Source organism: Zingiber officinale, chromosome 4A (assembly GCF_018446385.1).
Source record: "Zingiber officinale cultivar Zhangliang chromosome 4A, Zo_v1.1, whole genome shotgun sequence".
NCBI lineage: Eukaryota > Viridiplantae > Streptophyta > Magnoliopsida > Zingiberales > Zingiberaceae > Zingiber > Zingiber officinale.
The window spans coordinates 132,457,448-132,480,174 of record NC_055992.1 but is presented as its reverse complement, the minus strand read 5'-3'; the positions used below and the strand labels follow the sequence as shown (position 1 = coordinate 132,480,174).

Below are 22,727 nucleotides of genomic sequence, written 5' to 3'. Positions count from 1 at the left end.
AGTCGTCATGTTCACTTTCTGATTTACTCTGGTAACCAATGACAAATATCAATAAAGTTAACTAGGATTATTATTTTTTTATTTGTATTTATTTATTATACATAATTTCAATTAAATAAAAAATTAAATAATTCATTAAACAAAATAAATTAATGATAAATAAACTTATAAATAATTACATAAGCTTAAATTAAATGTTTAATAACACCTAAATGAGATTGGAGAGATTGGATTTAGAGAGGAAGGAAAGATGACATAGAAGCAAAAGAATTTAGTAAACTAAGATGGTTTTAGAGTCAAAAATTTATTAGGTTATTAATTAACCATCGATTTTAAAATTGATTATTAATTTTAAATCAGTCATTAAATTAACGATTGATTTTAAAATATATCATAAATTTAATGATTGATTTTACAATATAATCGATAGCTAATATAACAATCAAATAAAATTTCAATCATTAATTAACGAACGACTTTAAAATTGGTCTCTAATTAACTATCGATTTTAAAGTTGATCGCTAATTTAGAGATGAAATTAATTCTGTTATTAAATTACGACTAAAAAATATAATTAGCCATTAATTTAATTATCATAATTATTAATTTGTCGTTATTTTATCCTAATTAAAATTCCATCATTATTTTACTCATGATTATATCGTAAATTAATATAAAATTATTTTCAATCATTATATTAGATCAATATTTTAATTGGGCACTAATTTGTAATCAAAAATTTTATTCAGTCAATATTTAATAAAATACATTTTAATTTTATTTCAACAACGCTCAACATCGACAAAGGATATTGGGAGAATCGCTGTTCTTATAGGTAAAGAATTATCAAAAGAAACAATTGCTACAGTAGTTGCTTATGGTTTGAAGTTTGAACACCAAAGAATTCATGATTGCTGTGTTTGATTTTGGAGATGGGACATTTGACGTCTCGATTTTAAAAATATAACATGGTGTATTTGAGGTATAGTTACTTTGACCCTTCAATATTAGTCTGCTATTGATTTCTTGAGAAGTAAAATGTTTTATTGTAGAATAATTATATTAATAAAACAATATTTTTATATATAAAAATAATCGGCCATGAGTGGTGGGCCCATGTCAGATCACTTCGATATGAGAGTTGTTTTTCTCACCCCGCACATCCTCCCTTCCCCGGGTCCACCATCAAATTCAATGATATTTACCATTCTATGCTTTTCCTTATTCCTCTCATTCACGTTTCTTTTATTTAATTTTTTTAAGTTTTGTTTTTTTAACTAATTTTAGTTTTTATCAGTTTTATTTTTTAATAATTTTTTTATTATTTATTGAATGGCAGTGCTTTTCCCACCTCCAAATTTTAATTTTGTTTTGTTTTTTTTAATCAGTTTTTTTTATAATTTTAATTCTTTTTAATTTTTTTATTATATATTTATAATCTTTTATTTATTTTTTAATCGTAGATTTTCGCACACACTCCCTTTTTAGTCTCATCATATTATTTACCTCTATATCATTTTTTTTAAGTATTTTCTCGACAAAAAAATGATGATTTTTTTATATGCGTAATATGAGATTGAATCTTTTGTCCTCAATTTTCTCTGTCCTTCTATCGTACTCGTCGCCTCAAGCCCGCTACCGGCGCCCTCTGGTCGTCGCCCCGACCAGAACTATACCTTAGGGGAAGGTGAACCCCCGGGGGGTCGCTATCAGAGAGATCGACGTCAAAATTCGGCTGAATTTAAGCAGAGACTCATATCACCGACAAAGGAAAGTTTACTCATATCACCTTCCTCTTAGGATATAGTTTTAATCAGGGTGGCGACCGAAGGCCACCGACGGTGCCACCGACGATGGGCTGGGGCAATGAGTGGGACACGGGGACAGATGATATTGAGATAGAGGATTCGATATCTTATAATTTTTGTTTTTTTTAATAATAAATTTTAGGAATTATTATTTATAAAAAAAATTTGAAAGTAAAATATGGATAAAAAATAAAAAAATGATGAAAAAAAATAATAAACAAAATTTATTTTAAAAAATAAAACTAAGGAAGTAAATAAAATTGAAAAAAATAAACTGTAAACTAAAGAAAGTAAATAAAATTGAAAAAAAAATAAAATAACTTGTTATTTTAAAAGAAGGAGTAAAAAAGTCATTTAACATGGGAGAGAGAGGGGGTGGACTGTCAGGGGTGGGAAAAGTAATTTACCTTCGATATATTTTGGACTTAATATGACTTAAGTGTACCAGTAGAGATGGAAAAAATTAATTAAACTGATTGAAATATCAAATTCAAAATCTTAATTTAGTTAATTTAAAAGTTTAATAATATATATATATTTTTTATTTATTTAGTTTGTTTTTAAAATCCATAAATTAATTAAATCAATTAAACTGAAATTTCAGTCAATGATACTGTAAGCAACCAACCGATGTATTTGAATTGGACCGACTAATGATTCAACTATCCAATATAAATCGATTAGTAATATTATCAATGGACTAAAAGATTAATTTGATAACCAACTAAATTAATTAATTTTATATCAATTCAATTTTGATGACAAAATTCGATGAATTAAATTTGTTAAAAAAAAATCAATTTAACCGATTTTAATTCATTCTATTCAATTTTATACCTCACTCCTACTTGCATAATGACCTATTTATATTTATTTAAGATGCACCATTTCAATTAAATAAATAAATTTAAATAATTTATTAAACAGAATAACTGATAAATAAACTTATAAATAATATTTATAAATGATTGATTTACTGTCCTTCATTTTTTTTAAAAAGCTTTTCTTGTGTAGTTAAGCTACGAGACATAAGTCTACGAAGCAACCGCACGAGATCTTGTTTCACCCTTCCTCCATTATGCTTCCTGAACTGAGAAGTTAAATAACTACACGCTACTCAATCAATATTTCTTTTGCTACTCAAACATTTCAAGCTCAATCTTCTGTCTCGTTGTTCTATCAGTCTATTTGACTCTTCACAATGGGAGAATAGACTCTAGATTGCTCGAAGAAGGTTGCAGATGATAATCCTGTAAGCAAAACCAGCATTTGAATCTGAATTGCTTGTGGAAACAGAGCTAGGCTACTCGACCAATTTACACAATATATTCATCCAACTCAAGTTGGAGGCCCTTGAAGTGCTCGAACAATTTCCTCAGTTCTTGATTGTATGCCTCTGAGATACTCAACAAGGATGCGTTGTTCGTATGAGCCTCCTTCCTAAAGGACAATTGAACAGGAAATAAAGCAAACAAGGTACAAGAGCATCAAATGATGCAAACAAATGGTGATAACAGTTCTTACAGTGCGTATTAAGACTCGTTCAATGCGTTTCTTTATAACCGTGTAAAATTCTTCTGCTGGAACTTCGCCTTTGCCAACACTAAGTCCATCGATCAACAGTTTATTCCACTGGTTCTCAGGAGCTGGGTTTTGAGATAGTCAAACAATTTGATCGAATGGTAAAGATCTTAAACTGATCCATTCATTTATTTATGGTGTATTTTGTTCAACAAATGCAATAGCTGTTTTTAGAGAATGGAATAGAGGAGAAATAGAATAAGAATAGAAATTCATTAGTTAGTTTGGTTAAAATACACACAGACTAAATATTAAAATATTTCTACATTAAATATGTTGTTTAACTCATCTAGCTTACACAATTTAATATGCACAAGATCCCATCAAAATTCCAAAGTTAAGCAGAGGATCAAAACACGGCTTTACATACGTCAAGAGATGTCCACTTATGGGAGATGCTCAAAGTCTTCAAGAGACATTATAAAGGAAGTCGTAGCTTAGTAAAGGCTCAGCACCTTGCAATTTCTTCCATGATTCATTATGTGTGGCTGGCCAGGAGTAGTTGCTTGTTTGAGGGAATAAGGTTTGATGGAGAGAGAGTGGTTAGATTGGTGCAAGTACATGTATATCGGTCCTTAGACATCTACTCTGATATGATGCTTTATCAGATGTAACTCCTAGGGTTTATATTGTACATTCTGATCTATATATATATATATATATATATATATATATTTGTAGGATCGAAAAGAATTTAGATATCTCCACAATGACATGATATTGTCCACTTTGGGCCTAAGCCCTCATGGTTTTGCTCTTGGGCTCTACCCAAAAGGCCTCATGCCAATGGAGATATCTTTTTCTTATAAACCCATGATCTTTTCCATGTGTTTTCAATATGGGACTATGTTTGTAACCTTGCAACCCCAACAATCCCCCCCTCAAACAAAGGACCATGGGCTTCCCACGTCCGATCCTCGACCCACCAGGTCTTCCTGCCCCTCGGTCTACTCGACCTACTAGGACTTCCTGCCCCTCGGTCTACCCGACCTACTAGGACTTCCTGCCCCTCGGTCTACCCGACCTACTAGGACTTCCTGCCCCTCGGTCCACCCGACCTACTAGGACTTCCTGCCTGGTGTCTGGTCCTCTTGATCCGAACATAGGAGCCCCCACTTTCTTTGTTCGAGGTCAATATTGTACTCACATGGTTCAATCAGACCATAGCTCTTGTGCACAGTCGGCAGTTAAACCTTCTGGCAGTCCGGGCTCTGATACCAATTGTAGGATCGAAAAGAATTTAGATATCTCCACAATGACATGATATTGTCCACTTTGGGCCTAAGCCCTCATGGTTTTGCTCTTGGGCTCTACCCAAAAGGCCTCATGCCAATGGAGATATCTTTTTCTTATAAACCCATGATCTTTTCCATGTGTTTTCAATATGGGACTATGTTTGCAACCTTGCAACCCCAACAATCCCCCCCCTCAAACAAAGGACCATGGGCTTCCCACATCCGATCCTCTACCCACCAGGTCTTCCTGCCCCTCGGTCTACTCGACCTACTAGGACTTCCTGCCCCTCGGTCTACCCGACCTACTAGGACTTCCTTGCCTAGCCGCAACTAGGACTTCCTGCCCCTCGGTCCACCCGACCTACTAGGACTTCCTGCCTGGTGTCTAGTCCTCTTGATCCAAACATAGGAGCCCCCACTTTCTTTGTTCGAGGTCAATATTGACCCTAACCTATCAATCTACCTTAATATGACCGACTAGTTCATTTTACTCATCCGATTCAATTGGCCCAACTAGTTCATTCATTCCACTTGCCTCATACAGACTGTTCGGCTCACTTGATTCAATTGGACTAAACCATCCGACGGCCAAGATTATCCAACCCAATTAATCCACTTCGCTATGTATGTTCTTTGAAGGGCTAAAGAGTGCCAAGAATATATACACATAAACAATGGAAAGATAGGGTATCAAAAAGTTATTCCTTAGGGAATTACAAGTATGAGCGTTCATTTATACAACCAAACACAAATTCCATAATACAATTCCTATACACCAAACACAGCATTAGCTTCTTCAAAGAGAATTGAGGCTCCTATATTCGTCGGAGTGCATTAACTTGATTATCTCAATACAAATTTCTAATTCTATGTCAATGCATAAGCATGTAGGGAAGCCTTGGCGCAACGTTAAAATTGCACCATGGGACCTGAAGGTCATTAGTTTGAGTCGCAAAATAACCTCTTACAATACAAGATAAGGTTGCATATAATAGACTCTTCTCTGGGATTCCACATTGGTGGAAACTTCGTGTACCAGACTGTCCTATTTTTATGTCAATGCATAAGCACATGAAATGTAAAGAACAAGCTCATGTATGTGATACGCTAATAGCAAAAGCTATAATTAACTATAGGAGCATATTGGCATTTTAATGTAAAGAACAAGCTCAAATATATTATAGCAAAACGTTATAATCAACTACAAGAACAAATATATGAATTTTTTTATTATTATCTAGGTTGATATGGCAAAGAGGAGAAGTACCTTGAATCACAGCTTCAAGAAACTTCTCTGCTATCAAAACTTTCCCCCCTGCAGAAATCGAACAATTTGAGAACCATACATAACTTTTCATAATAAATAAATAACAATTGCGGGTCTTTTCACCTTTATTTGCATAGCTACGTTTTGCAAGTATTTTAGAAGCGTAAACTTGCAAGACCTTTTGCAGCATAGCCTCGAGCCCTGGCTTATCCCCATCTTCTTTTGCCTGAAAGTAAATCAACTATGTCCGCTTGAAAAGTGTAAATTCTGCAAACGAGGTACAATGAATCAGACAAAAATTAGAAATGTGCTTGAATTTGTAACTCAGATCTAATAGGTCCTGGTCCTGGACTGGCAGCAAGGTGGTTACAAGATGAGCAAGAATTTCACAAGCATTGTTATCAGCTTATGATATTTTGCTCATTGTGCAGAAGAAAGTAATGGCATGAGCAAGACCAGGAATACTCATGGCTTATGAGCATCACACTGCACATCACATATCATGCTGTGTAATTTGAAAGCTCCATGCAACTGGCTTGCATACAGGGAATCCTTGATCTTAGTTTTCAGAGCAAATATAAGCAAATTCACTGTGGATGTAGACTAGAATTTGACCAAGTATTGCACTTTGAAGATGACTAATGAATTTGAAAATGGAACAAAGTAAATGTGACTTACTTGACGTAATTGAGCATTAACTTCAGAAAGAAATCCTTCGTCCAGTAAACCTTCTTGTTCTTTCTTCTCTAGTTCCTAGTCAAGATTAAAAAAAGATACTATCACTGGACCAACATTCTTAGTAGTTAAAGTATCTGTTCAGGTTCATGTCCATTTCTTACAGAGCATATAGTTTCTATAAAAAAACAAGCGATTCAAGTTTACAAAAACTAAGAGCCAATTATTTAGTTAAAATAAATCAAAATTTGCAGTTTACTTTCTCCATCAAAATAAGAGCTTCAGGATCTCTAGGAGGCCATGATATCTCTTCATCGCCATTCACTACAGGATTCAGAATAGCCTTAAGAACATCAGTTGCAGATCCTATCCTTTCCTGAAAAGAAAAAAGAAAAAAACTTTAATGATCACTTCAAACAACAATTTTGGCTTCCAAACTGAAACGAACTTGTTAGCCAATAAAGGTTTAGAAAATACTTGCATTGGTTTTATGGACAAGGCGATCTACTATGGTCATCACAGATGCAGCCAATTCTTCATAATCCTTCTGTGAAAGTAAACAATAGAATTTTAAGCATATTTTATTCATTTTTTTAAAAAGTAATAAAAAAAGTAAATTCCCTTTATGTTGAATTCTTTAAAGAGTTAACCAAGTAAAGATTCATGCTTTGTCATCATCAGATCTGCACGTATCTGTCCTAGCAGCAAGGCGGATCCAAAAGGCTTCGTTGAATGCAAGGACATTTTCCACGACAAGTTGGTCAAGCTGTTTGCATTTAGAAAAAAAAACAATTAATAAACAAAACCAAAAAAAATTACTACATCTCAATGTGTATAATAGTACAGAGCATATAATCACCCAGTGAAGTTTTAGTTGCAAAAGGATCTGACAACAATAACCTCCCTCAAATGAAATACTTTATCTTTGATTTGTAAAACCGATGTAAGAACATGTCAAGTAGAAATTGTTCCATGCACTGCCTAATTATAAGTATGCTTTGTTGTTGTTGGCTACTGAATAGTATCTAGCTTGCATATCCACTAAAACCAAGAGTATTCAATTTTTTAGACGTCTAATTTGATATTCAAACGAGATGAAGTAAACTTACTTCCTTAGCATCTGCAACTTTCAACAAATCGATTAGACGGTCCACTTCCACTGTCTTCTTGAAGGATTTTTCAGCATCTTGATTGATAGCTGATACTGATACTCCCCTGCTCATTAAATTGAATTAGCTCTAAATTGCAGCAGTAAGCAGCTACTTCCTTCTAAATGACTTGTTTTCAAGTGAAGATAAACTTTAAGATCACTTGAACATAAACGGAAGTTCAATTCCAGCCAAAAGAAGCCACAAGAACATTGATTCAGATAAACAAACTGAACTAACCCAAATCTGATCCTGCGCCTTCTCGAAAAGATTAGGGAACGAGCCATCCCATGCTCCCCCTTTGAATACCAAAAACGTCCACACAGTCGAATCCACAATCCCTGCACCACATATCCAGATTGCAATATCGCATAAGCAATATCAACAAAACTATAAACCGAAATCGGTTCACCAGTGGCAACTCAAGAGCAGGAAAGTAGCGAGCTACTAGACGCCGCACCTCAGGATGATGAAGGGAGCTCGGTGGGGCGCGGATCAGAGAGGCCGCGGCCATCGTCGCCATTGTCGAAGCAGATCGGAGCGAGAGAGAGAGAGAGAGAGAGGAGTCGGCGATTTGATCCCTTGGACTCCCCCTTCGCGGGAGATTTGGGAGTTCATGGGAACCTCATGAATTCGGATAGGATTTTATTGGGGCTCCATTGAGGCCTTAATCGGCTTTAAGTGGGCCGTAAATGGGCTTTTACTTATTATTGGGCTCCATGGAGACTTTTTTATAATCATCTTGCTAATTGAATAGGGCTGTAAATAAACCGAACCAAGTTGAATTTTAGGGTGTTCAAGTTTATTTGATAAGGTAACCAAGTCAAGCTGAGCTTAAAATGAACCAAGCTTTTAAAATGAGTGTTCAAGTTTGGCTTGATTTATTTTTTATAGCTTGAGCTTGTTTAAAGCTTGGCTTGATCTTGGTTTGTTTAAATATTATCAAGCTCTCAATTCAAGCTTGGCTTGAGCTTGATTTGAGCTTGATTTGAACTTAGTTCGTTTAGATGTTATCAAACTCTCAATTCAATTTTGTTTGATTGTTTGAAACTTTTAATTGTTTGATTGGTTATTGAGCTTGATAATTTAAATTTATTTATTTTATTGTTTATTTAGCATATTGAAAAGAGTTTTATTAATGAATATGGTTCATGAATATTATTTGTGAACGTTGTTCGCGAACGTTAATGAGTTGAACACATATGTGTTCAAATTTATTTATTTAGCTTAATGAATTGTTCAAGTTTGTTTGTTTAATTAATCTTATATATATTGAATGAACATAAACAAGATTTTACTAAGTCGAATACCAAACTTATTCACGAATATTTGGTTCATTTACATCCCTATTAATGAATGTTCCCAAGCATCATTTATATGTGTTCCCCTCATTTTGTTCGATTGAATAATCATAGAAAATTTCTTCAAAACGTTTTCCCATGAAAGTTAAAAATCTTTTTCCAAAAATGGAAGAACTTTTTCAATAAGTGTCCAGAACGATGTATCATTCAAAAATCAATTCATAAGGCCCTCCGAGTGGTGCAACGGCAAGTCGAATACAATCATACAGAGTATCATAATTTGAAACCCAATTGGGGACAAGTAAACTTTACAATGGATTTTCAACTATGAAGGTCGATTGCTTGGCGAATTACCGTGAACAATTCTGAATTTATCCAGTGGACGATCCGAGAAAGGACTATCCACTCCCTGAATTAGCCGAATTAAAAACATATCAATTCAATAAGTATATATAGATAATATTTTAAAATGATTTCTATATATTTACATTTGAATGAAAAAGGTAATATCAAATAAAATAAAAACATGAAAGGAACATAATTTTAAAAAAAACAAATAAATGTAAAATTATAATTAGAACGTTTTGCATACATGCAATAATACCCAGGAAGGGAGACAGGATTTTGAACAATAAACAATGAGAAGAGGTGCTAAAAAGGAATGAGTCGACTGATCAACAGAAAACAATTTTGAACATCAAACACTGATAGTCTAGTGAAGATGAGTTTTGAGCACAAGATTTGAGCAACAACTGCTAAGACTTTTGGCAATTGGATTGACACCCTCATTTTTCATTATTTGAAATCTTTCTCCCCCCATCCATTTCGCTCTTTATCTTAGTCCTACTCGGGTACTTAGCTTTTTTTCCCCTTCTTTGCCCGCCTTCTCGAGATGAACAGAGGCTCAGTGAACAATCTCATGTCCTCTTATGGGCACATCAGTGTTCTTTGCCTAAACAACTACTGTACAAATGGTTATACAATTGATGATAAAAAGCAAATGTTTTAAAAAAGATGTCTACCAAATGGGCGTGCGAACAATCTCATGCCTCGGTTTGGTGCAGTTACAATGGCCTTCCCTTCTTACCAAGATTGCTGATCTCGGTTGAACTTGCTAGATTCTCTGAAAGTTTCAGTTTCAGTAGGGTACCAGTGACACAGCTTGAGGTTGTACCAATGGCTCTTCCTCCCTCTCTGGTTGAATGTTCAAATCAATTTGAGGTGTTTTATGAGGCGATGCCGATGTTGTTCTGTGTTCAGATGCTTCGTCAACTACTGTATCAGCGATCAATTTATCTACTTTCTGAGTGGCAACCTCATCGCTTGGACCGGTTGATGCAGCATCCATGCTCCCTGGTTGCGGTAACACTTCTGGTGGCAAGACGGGTGACTGCTGCTTTCCTGGCATCTCGGATTCCTTCTCCGACTGACGTTTTTCACGCCTTAACTCTAGTGTTCTGAACCTGCGTTTCACAGTGAGGCAGACGTTGCATGTGCAGTGCGGCTTGTGCTTGGGGCCCTTCCCACTTGGAGGCTGAATACAAACAATGCATGTGCAGCCAGGCTTGTGCCGAGGATGCCTTGTTGTTGGTTGGGAAGATTGGCGGTTTTCACTGTAACCAAGAATAGCAAGGTTCGCAAGTGTATCAAGCCCGTCTGATACTTCGACATTGTCTCCTTTTGCTTTTGCCTTGCGCTTCTTCAAAATGCCTGTTGTTCACATAAACAAGTGGAATCAATAGTAGCGAAAAAGTCACAATCCATCATCCTTGTCCCAAGTCCGAATAAAGGAAGACGATTGCGTAAGATTGTCAGTCAGTGTAAAATATAGACATGTTATGCATGAAGGCTTCATATAGCTTACCCGACTTAGTGGAATAAAAGCTATAATTTTTGGAAGTTGCAACTACCGTATTGCAAAACACTTATTATTTAATATGAGAGAGGGGAAAAAAGTACACACCTGATTTACAAGAGACCATGTTTGCTATCTGCTCCAAACTCAACTCTTGAGCAGAAGAAGATGATCTGGGCATATTTAAAGAACCAATTACAGATAGTTGATTAGGATTGAGTAAATTGTTGACTAGCATATCACACTTTCGGTGATTGTATATATGCATTGTTAACTAACGAGAGTTCAGTTGAAATGAATTATGAACTTTTTCTGATGGTAAGTTTAGAAACTATCATTTTATGTTTAAGAGTGAACATAAGAATGCAACTTTCTGACAATAATAAAGCAAATGGTAGAATAAATTATGCGAGATGGGAAAAAAAATCATGCAAGTAAAAAATCCTGCCAGGGACAAATCAAGTGTTCTTAAGAGTTAAGATGGACAGCTGTGCTCGTAGGCACAATCCCAGAGCATCTACGACCTTTTGATGGTTTTTCAGAGACCAAGACAGCAGCTATTAAACAGGTTGAACAATCCATCCTTGTGATCTTTAATCACATGTATAACCCTAACAATTTTAACTTGATCTTTTCTTTTACAATCAGACTGGAGATAAAAACCTTATCAAATGAGTTTCAAAAAAATTACAAGTAAAAACACGACGAAATATCAGGAAGATAGGTAAGAAAGAATACCCTGCTTGATCTGAGGTAAGGTATGTCCTCTTCCCTAGTACAGGTGCCTCCTGTAGTGTTAAGGAGGAAGAATTAATCATTACAGATTAATATAAATTCTTTGTTTGCCCTATTTATGCACAATAGTAAACAAGGCAACAAAGTCCGTTTCTGGTAGACACGAGTCAATTTCTATATCTTCATAACATTCTTGCATGCGCTACTTGAGATCTAACATGAGTAACAAGTTCAAGTCATTAATGATCTGTTAATTTAATTTCATTGGATAAAATAATCTTAATAGGAAAGGTCAACATGGTCTAACCGAAACTCTTCTCTGCAGGAACTAAAACTCATCAAAAGCAGTGGTGCAGAACTGAAAATTTACAGATAAGAAAATGGCTGGTTCAAGCAAAGAGAGATTCACTCAATTAGCAATATTTTATGGACACTGACGTGCTATGGAAAAAAAATGTTAAAAGTGAATCAATATCAGGAAGCAAATGCATAACGAAGATGATGTCAAACCATGAGATAGGAACAAGAATCCTTAAATTGAATCTCTATCATTAAATCCCAAAAAAATGAACCTGACAGCAAGATTTAGAGATTATTGTGATAGTAATCAAGTATAGCATAAAGTGGAAGCTATTTATTCACCTCATATTCCTCAAATTCAAGGCCTTCAATAACAACAATACTAGGAGAAGAGTTTGGCGGCGGACAGAGCAACATTTGAGCCTCTTCCCATGTCAATTTCAATTCCATGGGTTCCTCATTTTCAATACGCAGGCAGTTACTCTTTAAGCCAAGAGCTTTGGCTTTTCTTTTGCTAGGAACCTGCAATAACTTGGAAGTAGATCCATCCTTTTGTATAAGCGAGGTGATTTGGTCTGCTGCATTGACCATTATGATAACTTCAGAGGTTTCAAAAGAAACATTCAAGACGACATATTATTTTCTTATTACCTTCTGGTGGTGGTGAGATATCAGTGCTAGATTTATGTGTTTCAGGATCCTGCAGGTTACAAAATCCTATTTAGAATTCATGATACAAGTCAAAAAAAATTGTTACAAATTTACTTAGAATTCATGATGCAAGGCAAAATTAGTGACAACATGAAATGTAGCACTTGCTTAAGAATTTGTGTAGGAGATGTTTAACATAGTAGTCGGTACAGCACCTTTATCAAAAGGATTAGCATAGAACAGTAGGATGCTTTATATTTGACAAAGCAAATGTGAGACCAGTAAAATTAGCAAAAATCAAAACAAAACAAAACAAAAAAACTGAAAAGACTGCAATGGACAAAATTCGGTGCTTTGCCACAATAGATCATTGACAATGTCTATGATCTCTTAAAGTTAGCTACATGAATCTTGTCCAGAAATATCACGAGTAGGGCTGTACATTGGTCTAATAATATGCTACATGACAAAACAGAATTAGTCCATATCCATAACAACATAATTCTAACGAAGCATTTACATTTTCGAGACAACAACACTTGATCCACCAACCTGTTCATTAGAGCTGCTAGAAGCTTTTCTAAATCCCATGACCAACTTTCCTTCTGGATCTATCCTACTAAATGTAACTGCAGAAGCACATATTTAGTTTCAACATAAAAATAAATAAATTAATTAATAAATATTAATTATTAAACAAAAAATGGAAAACACCATACAACTATGTAAAACTTGACATATATATTACCTTCACAACATTACTACACCTAGTGTGAAACAAAAATATAAAATTTAAAACGAAACCACTATGAGAAACATCTTCCCTATAAAACATATATGGGAACTTTGCTATTTCATGTGATGATGACTAGAGGATAAAACTAAATCTGGAATTAATGGAATATAGAGGAGTTAAGAACAAATATAACCAACATAAAGAAATAGTAAATAATGCATCCATTGATCTCAAGGACTAATAAGGATTATCTGGAGAAAGCATAGGAGCAAACAATAGCAATGTATTTGGACAAGAGATCATCATCTAAATTAATTAGAATAATACCTGTGTCACCTGCTTGCAGTTGCATTGCCTGAATACAAGGTGTAACACCCTCCAAAACATACATCCTACTGTTGTTGTTAGGCCAAAATCGAAATTGGAATATCCAATCTTTACCACTTGCATCCTGAACTTTTAAAGGCAGTCCTTCAGGCTGAGAAATTGTAGGGAAATATGCCTGCGTTGAAAATATAGCCAACAAGAAGACCGTCAAAGAAACTAAAGTCATTCTCTAAATAAAAGCTTCAGGTGGATCAAACAAAAACATGTTTGTCTAATGAATTATTGCCACATGTTTAAAGCTAATTTGATAAAATGAGATGATATAGATTATGATGGTTTGAAGGGTGGAGGGATACAAAAGAGAACTCTATTTAACAAAATGAAAAGGATTAGATATTATTAGCAATATAACCTTTCATAGAGTTCAATGACACAATAGTATCCATGTCACCTTCTCCAATAGTTGGAAGTAAAATAAATTGTTATTTTTGTTATGTATATAGCTAACAAAATTAGATCCCAGTCCACTAGCTATGTAATGTATTTCATGCAAAGTGAAACCAACAATGAGTTTAATGCCGTTCAAAGTTCATAAAGCCACTAAAATTTTCAAAAGCTGTGAAATACAGTGTGTAAAACAAACAGGGTTCTAAAAAAATCAGCCTAGGCCGCCGCCTAGGCATTAGGCGCCAACCAATCGCACCGAAAACATGCTAATCGGTCAGCATAGGCGGCCTTGGTGCCTAAGCGGGATTAGGCGGCCCTAGGAGCCGACTAATCGGTCGAATTGTCTAGGCGCCATGGAAATAGTGTAGGGGTTTCATGATTTCTTTTAGTTTAGGCTTTTAAATTTGAAGTCCAATTAAAAAAACTGAAATGTAACCTTGTTTTTGGGTTGGGCTTAAGTTTTATAAGCCCTAAACTTTGGTTCAGAAAGAAAATCGATTTGTTGGCTTGCCTTGACGGCTAGCACCAAACATCATCTTCATCATAGCGAATGAAGAAACCCACATTTTGGAGAAATCAATTTGAAAAAAAAATTGTTGTCTGATCTTTCTTTAACTGAGCGACTTCAAAGGGATTGAATTGAAGGTTGGCCTAATCCTTTGGAAAAATCATTGCATCATACAACCTCGAAAAAGCTCTAGAGTGAGATGTTGGAAATTCAATAAAAGTCTCACATTGGAAAGATTTAGAAAGATCATGGGTTTAAAATGATGTATGATATCCTTTTGGGTAGAGCCCAAGAGCAAAGTCATGAGGGTCTTGCCCAAAGTGGACAATATCATGTCATTGTAGAGATATGTAAATATCCTTTGGTCACAATATGAGAGAACTTCATGTGAATGATTTTGCATCCAAAGAAGAAGAGGATCACAATGATGATTTTAAGTTTGTGTCCGATGAAGAACAAGTCATTGAAAATTATGGTGAAGTAGAATAAATTTGTGATATTTTATTAGTTATGTAATTTTGAACTCATTTTAAATTTAATGTTATTGTGTTGGAGTTACAAAATGTGATTTATTATGTCATATATGTTGATACCGTGGAATCCGCCTAGCGACGCCTAGTCCACGCCTAGGTGGCCTAGGCGCTAGGCGCTGTTGGCGCCCGACTAGCGCCTAGCGAATTTTAGAACCTTGAAAACAAATAATATGTTGTATAAGTATTCAGGTATTCAAATGGCCAATCCTAAGACAATAATGAAGTAGGATAAAAGAAGACTCTAAGGAGATCTAATTCCCTTGGCCTGAAACATATTGGTCTATTGTAGCTAGGCATCATCAAACATCAAACTTTGCTGAAGAATCGGCCATTTTGTAGCAAAATTAAATTTTAGAATTATAACAAAGAGAATCATAATTTCGTGAACTTAAGGGACAATGTGGCTGAAGTTTCTAGTATTGAATACCAAAAAGATAGAGTTACCTCTGCACATTTCTTTGGAAGCACAAGTCGTCCAATCCGCCCAGCATCACTAGCACTTAACATCTTTTCAAACAAGGGAGTGATGGAGGATTGTGGGCTTGTAACAGTTAAGTAAAGCCTTTAGTAACATTGAAGGGAAAGGGAATAACATCATAATAAGTACATCAAGGTAAGAGTGATATGTGCTAACCAAAACACATAAAATAGAAGGATACTCGCCAGATATTTGTTGTAGCTCTTGATTTGTTATCCTAGGCCAATATCGAGGAAGCAATTGTGTCCGTGGATAAGCATCAACTCGAGTTCTTCCATTGCGCATTTGAACTTGCAGTTCAGCTTCATTCATACGCTGAGGGTAAAACTGCTTTGATAATGGAGTAGTTATTTGTGATGGCGATTGATTTGACGAAAGCTTCATTGGTTCCTTTACTCCATTTGATGATGGAAAGGAAGCTGAGAGGCTAATAAGTATAGACGAGTTTTCTTTTGTAACAGGTAATTGTTGCAACTTGATAGATGAATTTGGTTTTGCTTCAAAGTTTACTATGGAACTGGTAGAGCAGGGGTCTGTACTTACTGATTTCCTTGTAGACATAGGATCATTTTCTCCTGCAAGAAGTTTGTCAAAATGTCAGCATTAGTCATGTATAATATTTTTCATGAGAGAGATATTACTCCAAACCTGCATTCCCATGAATGTATTTATCTCGTGAAATGTTGTTTAGGTCAGTATTAGTTTTTCTCTCTGGCTCAAATTTCTTTTCATGTGTTGCAATAGAATGGCGGCCTCCATGTGCCAATTTCTCAATGCTACTAGGTCTATCAAATTCATATGATAGTCTTTGTTGCAAATCAGACTGCATTGTCATATTCCACATATGCGAAGCTTGACGCCACTGTCCAGACAATGGATTAGCCATTGATCTCCAGGTTTTAGCAGGTGAATCTCTCCTTTCAGGCGCATGTTGTTGCATAAACATCAGAGAAGATGATATTTGATTTGGTGCCTAGAAACATATTGCATCAGAAAGAAGTCAAGAAGCCAAGTAGCAAAAGTCCAACATATCTGAAAAAGTAATTCTTGGATATCTATATTTGTAGTCTTATGGCATGAAATGAGCTTAACAGGAGCATAAATAAATAAAAATAACTGTGTTGACAGATTACAAGAGATTCAGTAGAACACAGCAACTAAATGATCTTCTAGAATGGAGACAGGACAATAGAACTGCGCAAGGATATTCTGAGACCCCTACTTCCACAGTCAAATAGTCCATTGTACCAAGTGTCCAAGTATAGATGTTTGAGAAGCGAGTATAGGAGCAAGATACAAATTACCTAAATTAACAAAATCATCCTGAGTACATTCAGTTTTGAAAAAAAAAACAGACAACTCTACCAGTTAGCATGTTTCCAGTTAATTTCATTATCTCTCATTTTGATTTCATGCTCCTAATCATATAATTGACAGAAAATATTGAACTGACAAAGAATACAATAAGATTTTTAGATAAAGACAAAAAGTTTGAATGAATCACATTTTGTGTTGCTGCTCATACTGGAGCCAATAGAAGGGAAAGATAAGTACTGAATGAAAGTGATAAGATGAGGCTTTTTGCAGCTCACCGTTGCAAGAGATTTCCTAGGGCATGGAATGCACTCAATTCCACCAGCGTCAAGAAAACCATAAGACTGAGCTGATGCGATACACCCACAATGCACTCTCTGCAAATAGGAAATATAATAAGGTATACGGCACAAATAACTGCAGAGACTTTAGTCCATCCCTCAAGTAGCATATAAATAGTTAAAAACAGAGATCTCTAACCTTGCCACACGTCTCACAGTTCCTCCAACCAGAATCATTGGAATGAAACGTCTCGCAGAAGGTTCCTTGCTCAAACGAGGATCTACAGTGACAAAAAACGAAAGAAAAAAATGGGGATTTCTATAAAAGAAAGACACAATTGATTGGAGAGAAAATTTGAACAAGAAAAAAGATCAAAATTTATAGCCTTATCACGTATCTGAAGCAGAAAATACCATCCGCTTATATCTGATTCGCAATTATTAAACACAAAACCCTATTTAAGAATAATCTCAAACAAGTGACTTTTTCCTGTGACAATTTCACATGATCCCAATAATACAACTCCAATTCAGCATGTACCGATGTACGTCATCGTAAAACAATAAATGAACTGATATAACTTTCAAAAAGGAACGAAAAGTTGCAAGATAGAACAACCGGCAGCGCGGAGGCTCACTGGAAAACCAAATCTGAGCACCAGAACACTCGAATCTCGAATGATCCAACCCATTCTTTTGAACAATATAAACAGGGGGGAAAAACAAATTTTGAATAAATGGGCAGAAAGATGAAGTGCTAGGGTGGGCGAGCTAGAGAGGACGTACGAGCAGCGGTCGCAGAGCTCGGCGATCTCTCCGGAGCGGAGGCGCCAGCCCCTCCGACGAGGCGCTATATGGTCCGCTATAGACTCCTTGCACTGAGTGTTGAAGCAGATCTTGGCCGCCGGCGCCGCTACAGGCGCCGAAGAAGGCGAAGACATGTGGACGAGAAAAATGGAGGAAGCGGACAGATTGAAAACCCAAACCCTACGCTTGAGCTCGCAATCCGGAGCAACAACAGCTGAAATCGATGGCCATGAGAGCGGGGAGGAGAACCGTGCAAGCGATTGGGCGACTTCGACGGAAGGAGAGTCCGCAAGCGCCGAGGGAGAAGGCGAATGAATAGGAATGCGAACGAGAGCAAGAGAGAAAGTGAGAGATAGACAGAGGAGAGGAATGTAACGGTGTTACGTAAGATATTACCCAAACCGGCGACTGCAGGCCGTTAAAAAAAACCTAGTTAGCAAGAGCGATTCATTGAATCGGGCACACGGAACGTTACCCAAAATGATACCCGATGTAAGGCGCCATGGAGTACCGAGTATGCTTTGGGTAGTTGGGACAATGATGTATTTACATTTGGCAAGACGATCCGCAATTACACGAGAGATAATTTATTATTATTATAACATATTTATTTGTTTGTTTGAGTTTGTGTGCATAAAAAAAATGTATATTCAAACTCATTGCAAAGTAGCCCATAGTTTGATAACGGTGCTTATATGCTTATGTGTTTATGTATGCGTGTATACGTGAAAAAATATAAAATAAATGAAACAATTGGGAGAAAAAACTCTTTTTGTAGTATAATTTGGCAACATGTTTTAATTGCACATTAACCTTCTAATGAACGAATGATAAAAAAAAATTATGTATCCTTACAAAATTTGAGTGGGGAAAAGGTTATAGTGTAAAAGGGGAGCGAAAGAAAGTAGTGAGCATGAAGCAAGGTACTTCTTGTAAGTTAAGATCCACTTGTGTAGTATAAAAAAGGAAGTATTTTCACTAACTATGAGTCGTCTAGGATTAGATATTAAGGGAAGACTTCTGTTTGTTAAGAGTGCATGTCTCGAGGAGAAACATGGTAGAAGATGATAAGAGCAAAAGTGTTAGTGTAAGGATGGTCATATGAAAAGGTATTTTTCTCCGTTGCGCCTTAAGATATGATTACAAGAAAGAATTTATCTCGTTCATGTGAGTGTAGTGTAATAAGAGGATTCCGATTCAAATCTCAAATAGAATGAATATTCTAAAAGTTAATTTTAAAATATGTATAAATTGTGTTTTGAATTTATTTGATATATGAATTAGAAGAAAATTCGTTAAACTCTAAAATTAGTCGGATGAAATCTAAACACTTAACACAAAAAATGTGTTTTTCTAATAATAAAAAGATCAAAATTTAAATTTCAAACAGATACCTATTTTAAAAGTTAACTTTTAAATATGCATAAATTAGGCTCTGGATTTATCAGATATGTGAATTAGAAAGAAGGTTGTTTATCTTTAAATTAATTGGACAAAATCCAAAGTATATATATATATATATATATATATATATATATATATATATATATATATATATATATATATATATATATATATATATATATATATACTTTTAAATATGCATAAATTAGGCTCTGGATTTATCAGATATGTGAATTAGAAAGAAGGTTGTTTATCTTTAAATTAATTGGACAAAATCCAAACACCTAAATTATATCTGATAAATCCAGAGCCTAATTTATGCATATTTAAAAGTATATATATATATATATATATATATATATATATTCTAGAGTATGCCTAAAAGCGTGTGAAATGTGGTCTATCCAGTATTCTTTGTGGCAAAAGGTGAATACACTCGTCCCTAGCCCCCCTCCCCCCGCCAACTTGTCTCAGGGCTAACACGGAGGAGGTAAATCACGGGCGGCTACTAGCCTTTGGAATAGTGACTAGCACATAAGGGAGACATTTACCTCGACTTTGCCGAGATTCGAACCCCAGACCTCATTGTGGCAACACCTCATGTGCTAGCCACTAGACCCATTCGAGGAGACGGTCTATCCAGTATTCTTGTTTATACGTAAGGAGGAAATCTCAATTACTGTGATAGAGGAGGCCCATCCGACACGGTCACCTGTCAAGGTAGAGCTCAAAATTACATGATCAATATCAAAGTGTCAAAAGACTCGCCTACGGTGATCAAGCAAGAGGACGGCTATAACGACCAGTCGGGACAATCAGGGTCCGATCGACAAGAGGCTACAAAGGTCGGTCGGATAATAAGTGTTCGGATGAGCCAACCATCTAACTCGGATAATACGATAAGACAGCCAGACGCTCAGTGTGGAGCAGCAGGAAGCTAAGGAAAACGGAGAGCTTATCCGAACACGAGGGGCATGCTATTACACTCAAGTCACTGCAGGGAAGAGCAGCTGAGGTCGACAGAGCGGAGGAATCCCAACCGAGTGACTACCTCGCTCGGCCAAGCAGCGAAACCTGGCCATCAACGGAGCGGAGGAGTCCCGGCTGAGCGGCTACCCCGCTCGACTAAGCAATGGAACCATTGTCGTATCTCTCGATATCCTTCTAAGAGATAGTGTCGCTGACACGAGGCATGGTTGACAGGCGAATCATACGACGGAAGCTTCTGCTCTCTTGTCAGAGATATGCATGCCTTGTTAAGGTATGATGTCAGAAGTATTTTCCTGATAAGTCCCTTCATAGGACATATTAGAGAACGTATCCATGCCTCGAGGAGTGTGCACATCGTCCACTAGGGTTTTATATAAAGGGGGGTCCATCATCGATGGAGGTACGCGTTATTATTGTTTGCGCTTGTGTTACTGTTGCTCCGCTTTCCTCTACAGTTCTGGTGACTGACTTGAGCGTCGGAGGGCTAATGATGGGGGCCCCTTCCTGGCTCGGCACTGACGTTACTTGTTTTGCGGAGCGAAGCACGTTCTACAGCCAGTCAGCGCAGCAGCCACATCCGCAGGTTTCCACCTTCCCGTTTTCGAACAGAATCATTTTGACACCGTCTGTGGAAACGTAGCCTACATCTGAAACGAAAAAATGGAAGACGCTGGACAACTCACCACGGTGGTGCTGACAAAGGAGGAGCTCGATATACTTATACAAGCCCGAGCGACAAAGATAGTGGAGCAGCAACAACAACAAGCGCTGGTCGAGCGCCAAGCGCATGAGCCCGCAGCATCAGCGACGGGACATTAAGCAGGATATGGAAACCGAGCGGAGCATATATCCATTAGAGGATAAAACAAGAAGTCAACGAGACATATGGGGAGGTACTCAATGCGCTGATCCTTTTTCATCGAGCGTTGTTCCGGACTCCATCAGAAGAACGGGGCCGAGCGGACAAGGACCAGGAGTCTTCCTTGAACGACGCATCCGTTCGGGACGTGCAAAAAGAAAAAGCCCCAAGGGAAGATGATTCACCCGAGTGAATCAATTAACAATTCTCGTAGAGGATTTTGAACGACTCTTTATTGAGACACTACACCTACTGGCAATCGAAAAATATAACAAAACTATAGATCCAGACGAATAAACAGATCAATCAATAATTGCACCACCCCTTATGAGTGTGGTGCAATTATAAAACGCTCAGAAGAATAATAAAAAGATCAAAATTTAAATTTCAAACGAGATAAATATTTTAAAAGTTAACTTTTAAATATGCATAAATTAAGTTCTGAATTTATCAGATCTGAATGAGAAAGAAGGTTGTTTACCTTTAACATTAATGGGACAAAATCCAAACACCTAAATTTTTAAAAAAAAACCTACCCCTTAGCATTATATTCTAGAGTATGCCCAAAAGCGTGTGAGATGTGGTTTATCCAGTATTCTTGGCCACAGTAGGAGGAAATCTCAATTACCAGGTATGTCACTGTTGATTAGTCCTAGGAAAACGTATCAGTTTCACTGTACAAAAATTTTTTGTACAAGTGTCGAACCTTTCCTTAAATAACCTATTGTGTTATTTAGAAGTTAAATTAGGAATTGCAGACGGAACTTAACATCATTGATTCCAAATTTAACTTATCTGTTCTTAATAGTTTAGATTTGAATCGCAAACGGAACTTAACACTATTGATTCAAATCTACCTATGTTATTAATTCCATTAAATATTAATTTTCAAAATTGGCTTCCAAGACTACATAGCGAGGCACATGTCCTTTTTGGATATGGGAGCAAACACCACCGCCTAGACAAAGCTTTTTAAGGAAAATTAATATTTAATTTCCTTAAATAACTCTAGGTTAACAAAAAAGAACAATCGAATCACAAATTCGAAAAAGAAGAAAACACAAACTCAAAAAATTAATTCGAAAAACTAGATCTAATGTCTCTTGTGTTTGGAATTCTTACAAAAAGAAATAACTAGCATGATGCGGAAAACAATTGCTAATTATACCTTCTCTTTGTAAACTAATTGATAGGACCTTGAGTATGGCTAGAGGGGGTGAATAGCCTTTCTTTGATTCTTCACCTACAATTTGTTAGCGGAAGCACGAAAAGAAATGAAATTGAAAGACAATAAGAGTACAAGGCTAACTCCTCGATTTACTTGGTCTCCACCTCCTTGAGGTGACTAATCCAAGGCACACACACACACCCAATCAAGCTCCACTAAGATCTCCTTTTCAATCCAAGAGTGATGGTGGAGAAACCTTTACAAGATGATCTCCTCCTTTTACAAGTTTTTGATGAGCTTCGGGAGGAGAGAATAAGAG

The 22,727-nt window shown here is 36.2% G+C and overlaps 2 protein-coding genes across 3 annotated transcripts; both read right to left on the bottom strand.

Moving 5' to 3' along the window:
* Window positions 1-2,865: 2,865 nt before the first annotated feature.
* LOC121971290 lies at window positions 2,866-8,328 on the bottom strand. 2 transcript variants are annotated; one of them, XM_042522477.1, is made up of 11 exons: window positions 8,175-8,328; window positions 7,955-8,055; window positions 7,676-7,781; window positions 7,234-7,332; window positions 7,048-7,113; window positions 6,826-6,942; window positions 6,570-6,644; window positions 6,015-6,117; window positions 5,892-5,939; window positions 3,333-3,454; window positions 2,866-3,248 (listed from the first exon to the last, which is right to left on the bottom strand). In XM_042522477.1, exons 1-11 carry the CDS (start codon window positions 8,235-8,237, stop codon window positions 3,147-3,149), a joined length of 1,002 nt encoding a protein of 333 aa, XP_042378411.1. In that variant the 5' UTR covers window positions 8,238-8,328; the 3' UTR covers window positions 2,866-3,146. The 2 variants fall into 2 exon arrangements, with proteins under 2 accessions (XP_042378411.1, XP_042378410.1); XM_042522476.1 differs by having other exon boundaries at window positions 5,892-6,117.
* Window positions 8,329-9,572: 1,244 nt separating this feature from the next.
* LOC121971289 (B3 domain-containing protein Os07g0563300-like) lies at window positions 9,573-18,366 on the bottom strand. The gene is made up of 13 exons (XM_042522474.1): window positions 17,967-18,366; window positions 17,380-17,461; window positions 17,178-17,276; window positions 16,234-16,558; window positions 15,767-16,160; window positions 15,552-15,648; window positions 13,620-13,794; window positions 13,109-13,185; window positions 12,557-12,605; window positions 12,248-12,483; window positions 11,609-11,658; window positions 10,979-11,043; window positions 9,573-10,725 (listed from the first exon to the last, which is right to left on the bottom strand). Exons 1-13 carry the CDS (start codon window positions 18,119-18,121, stop codon window positions 10,154-10,156), a joined length of 2,376 nt encoding a protein of 791 aa, XP_042378408.1. The 5' UTR covers window positions 18,122-18,366; the 3' UTR covers window positions 9,573-10,153.
* Window positions 18,367-22,727: the final 4,361 nt, after the last annotated feature.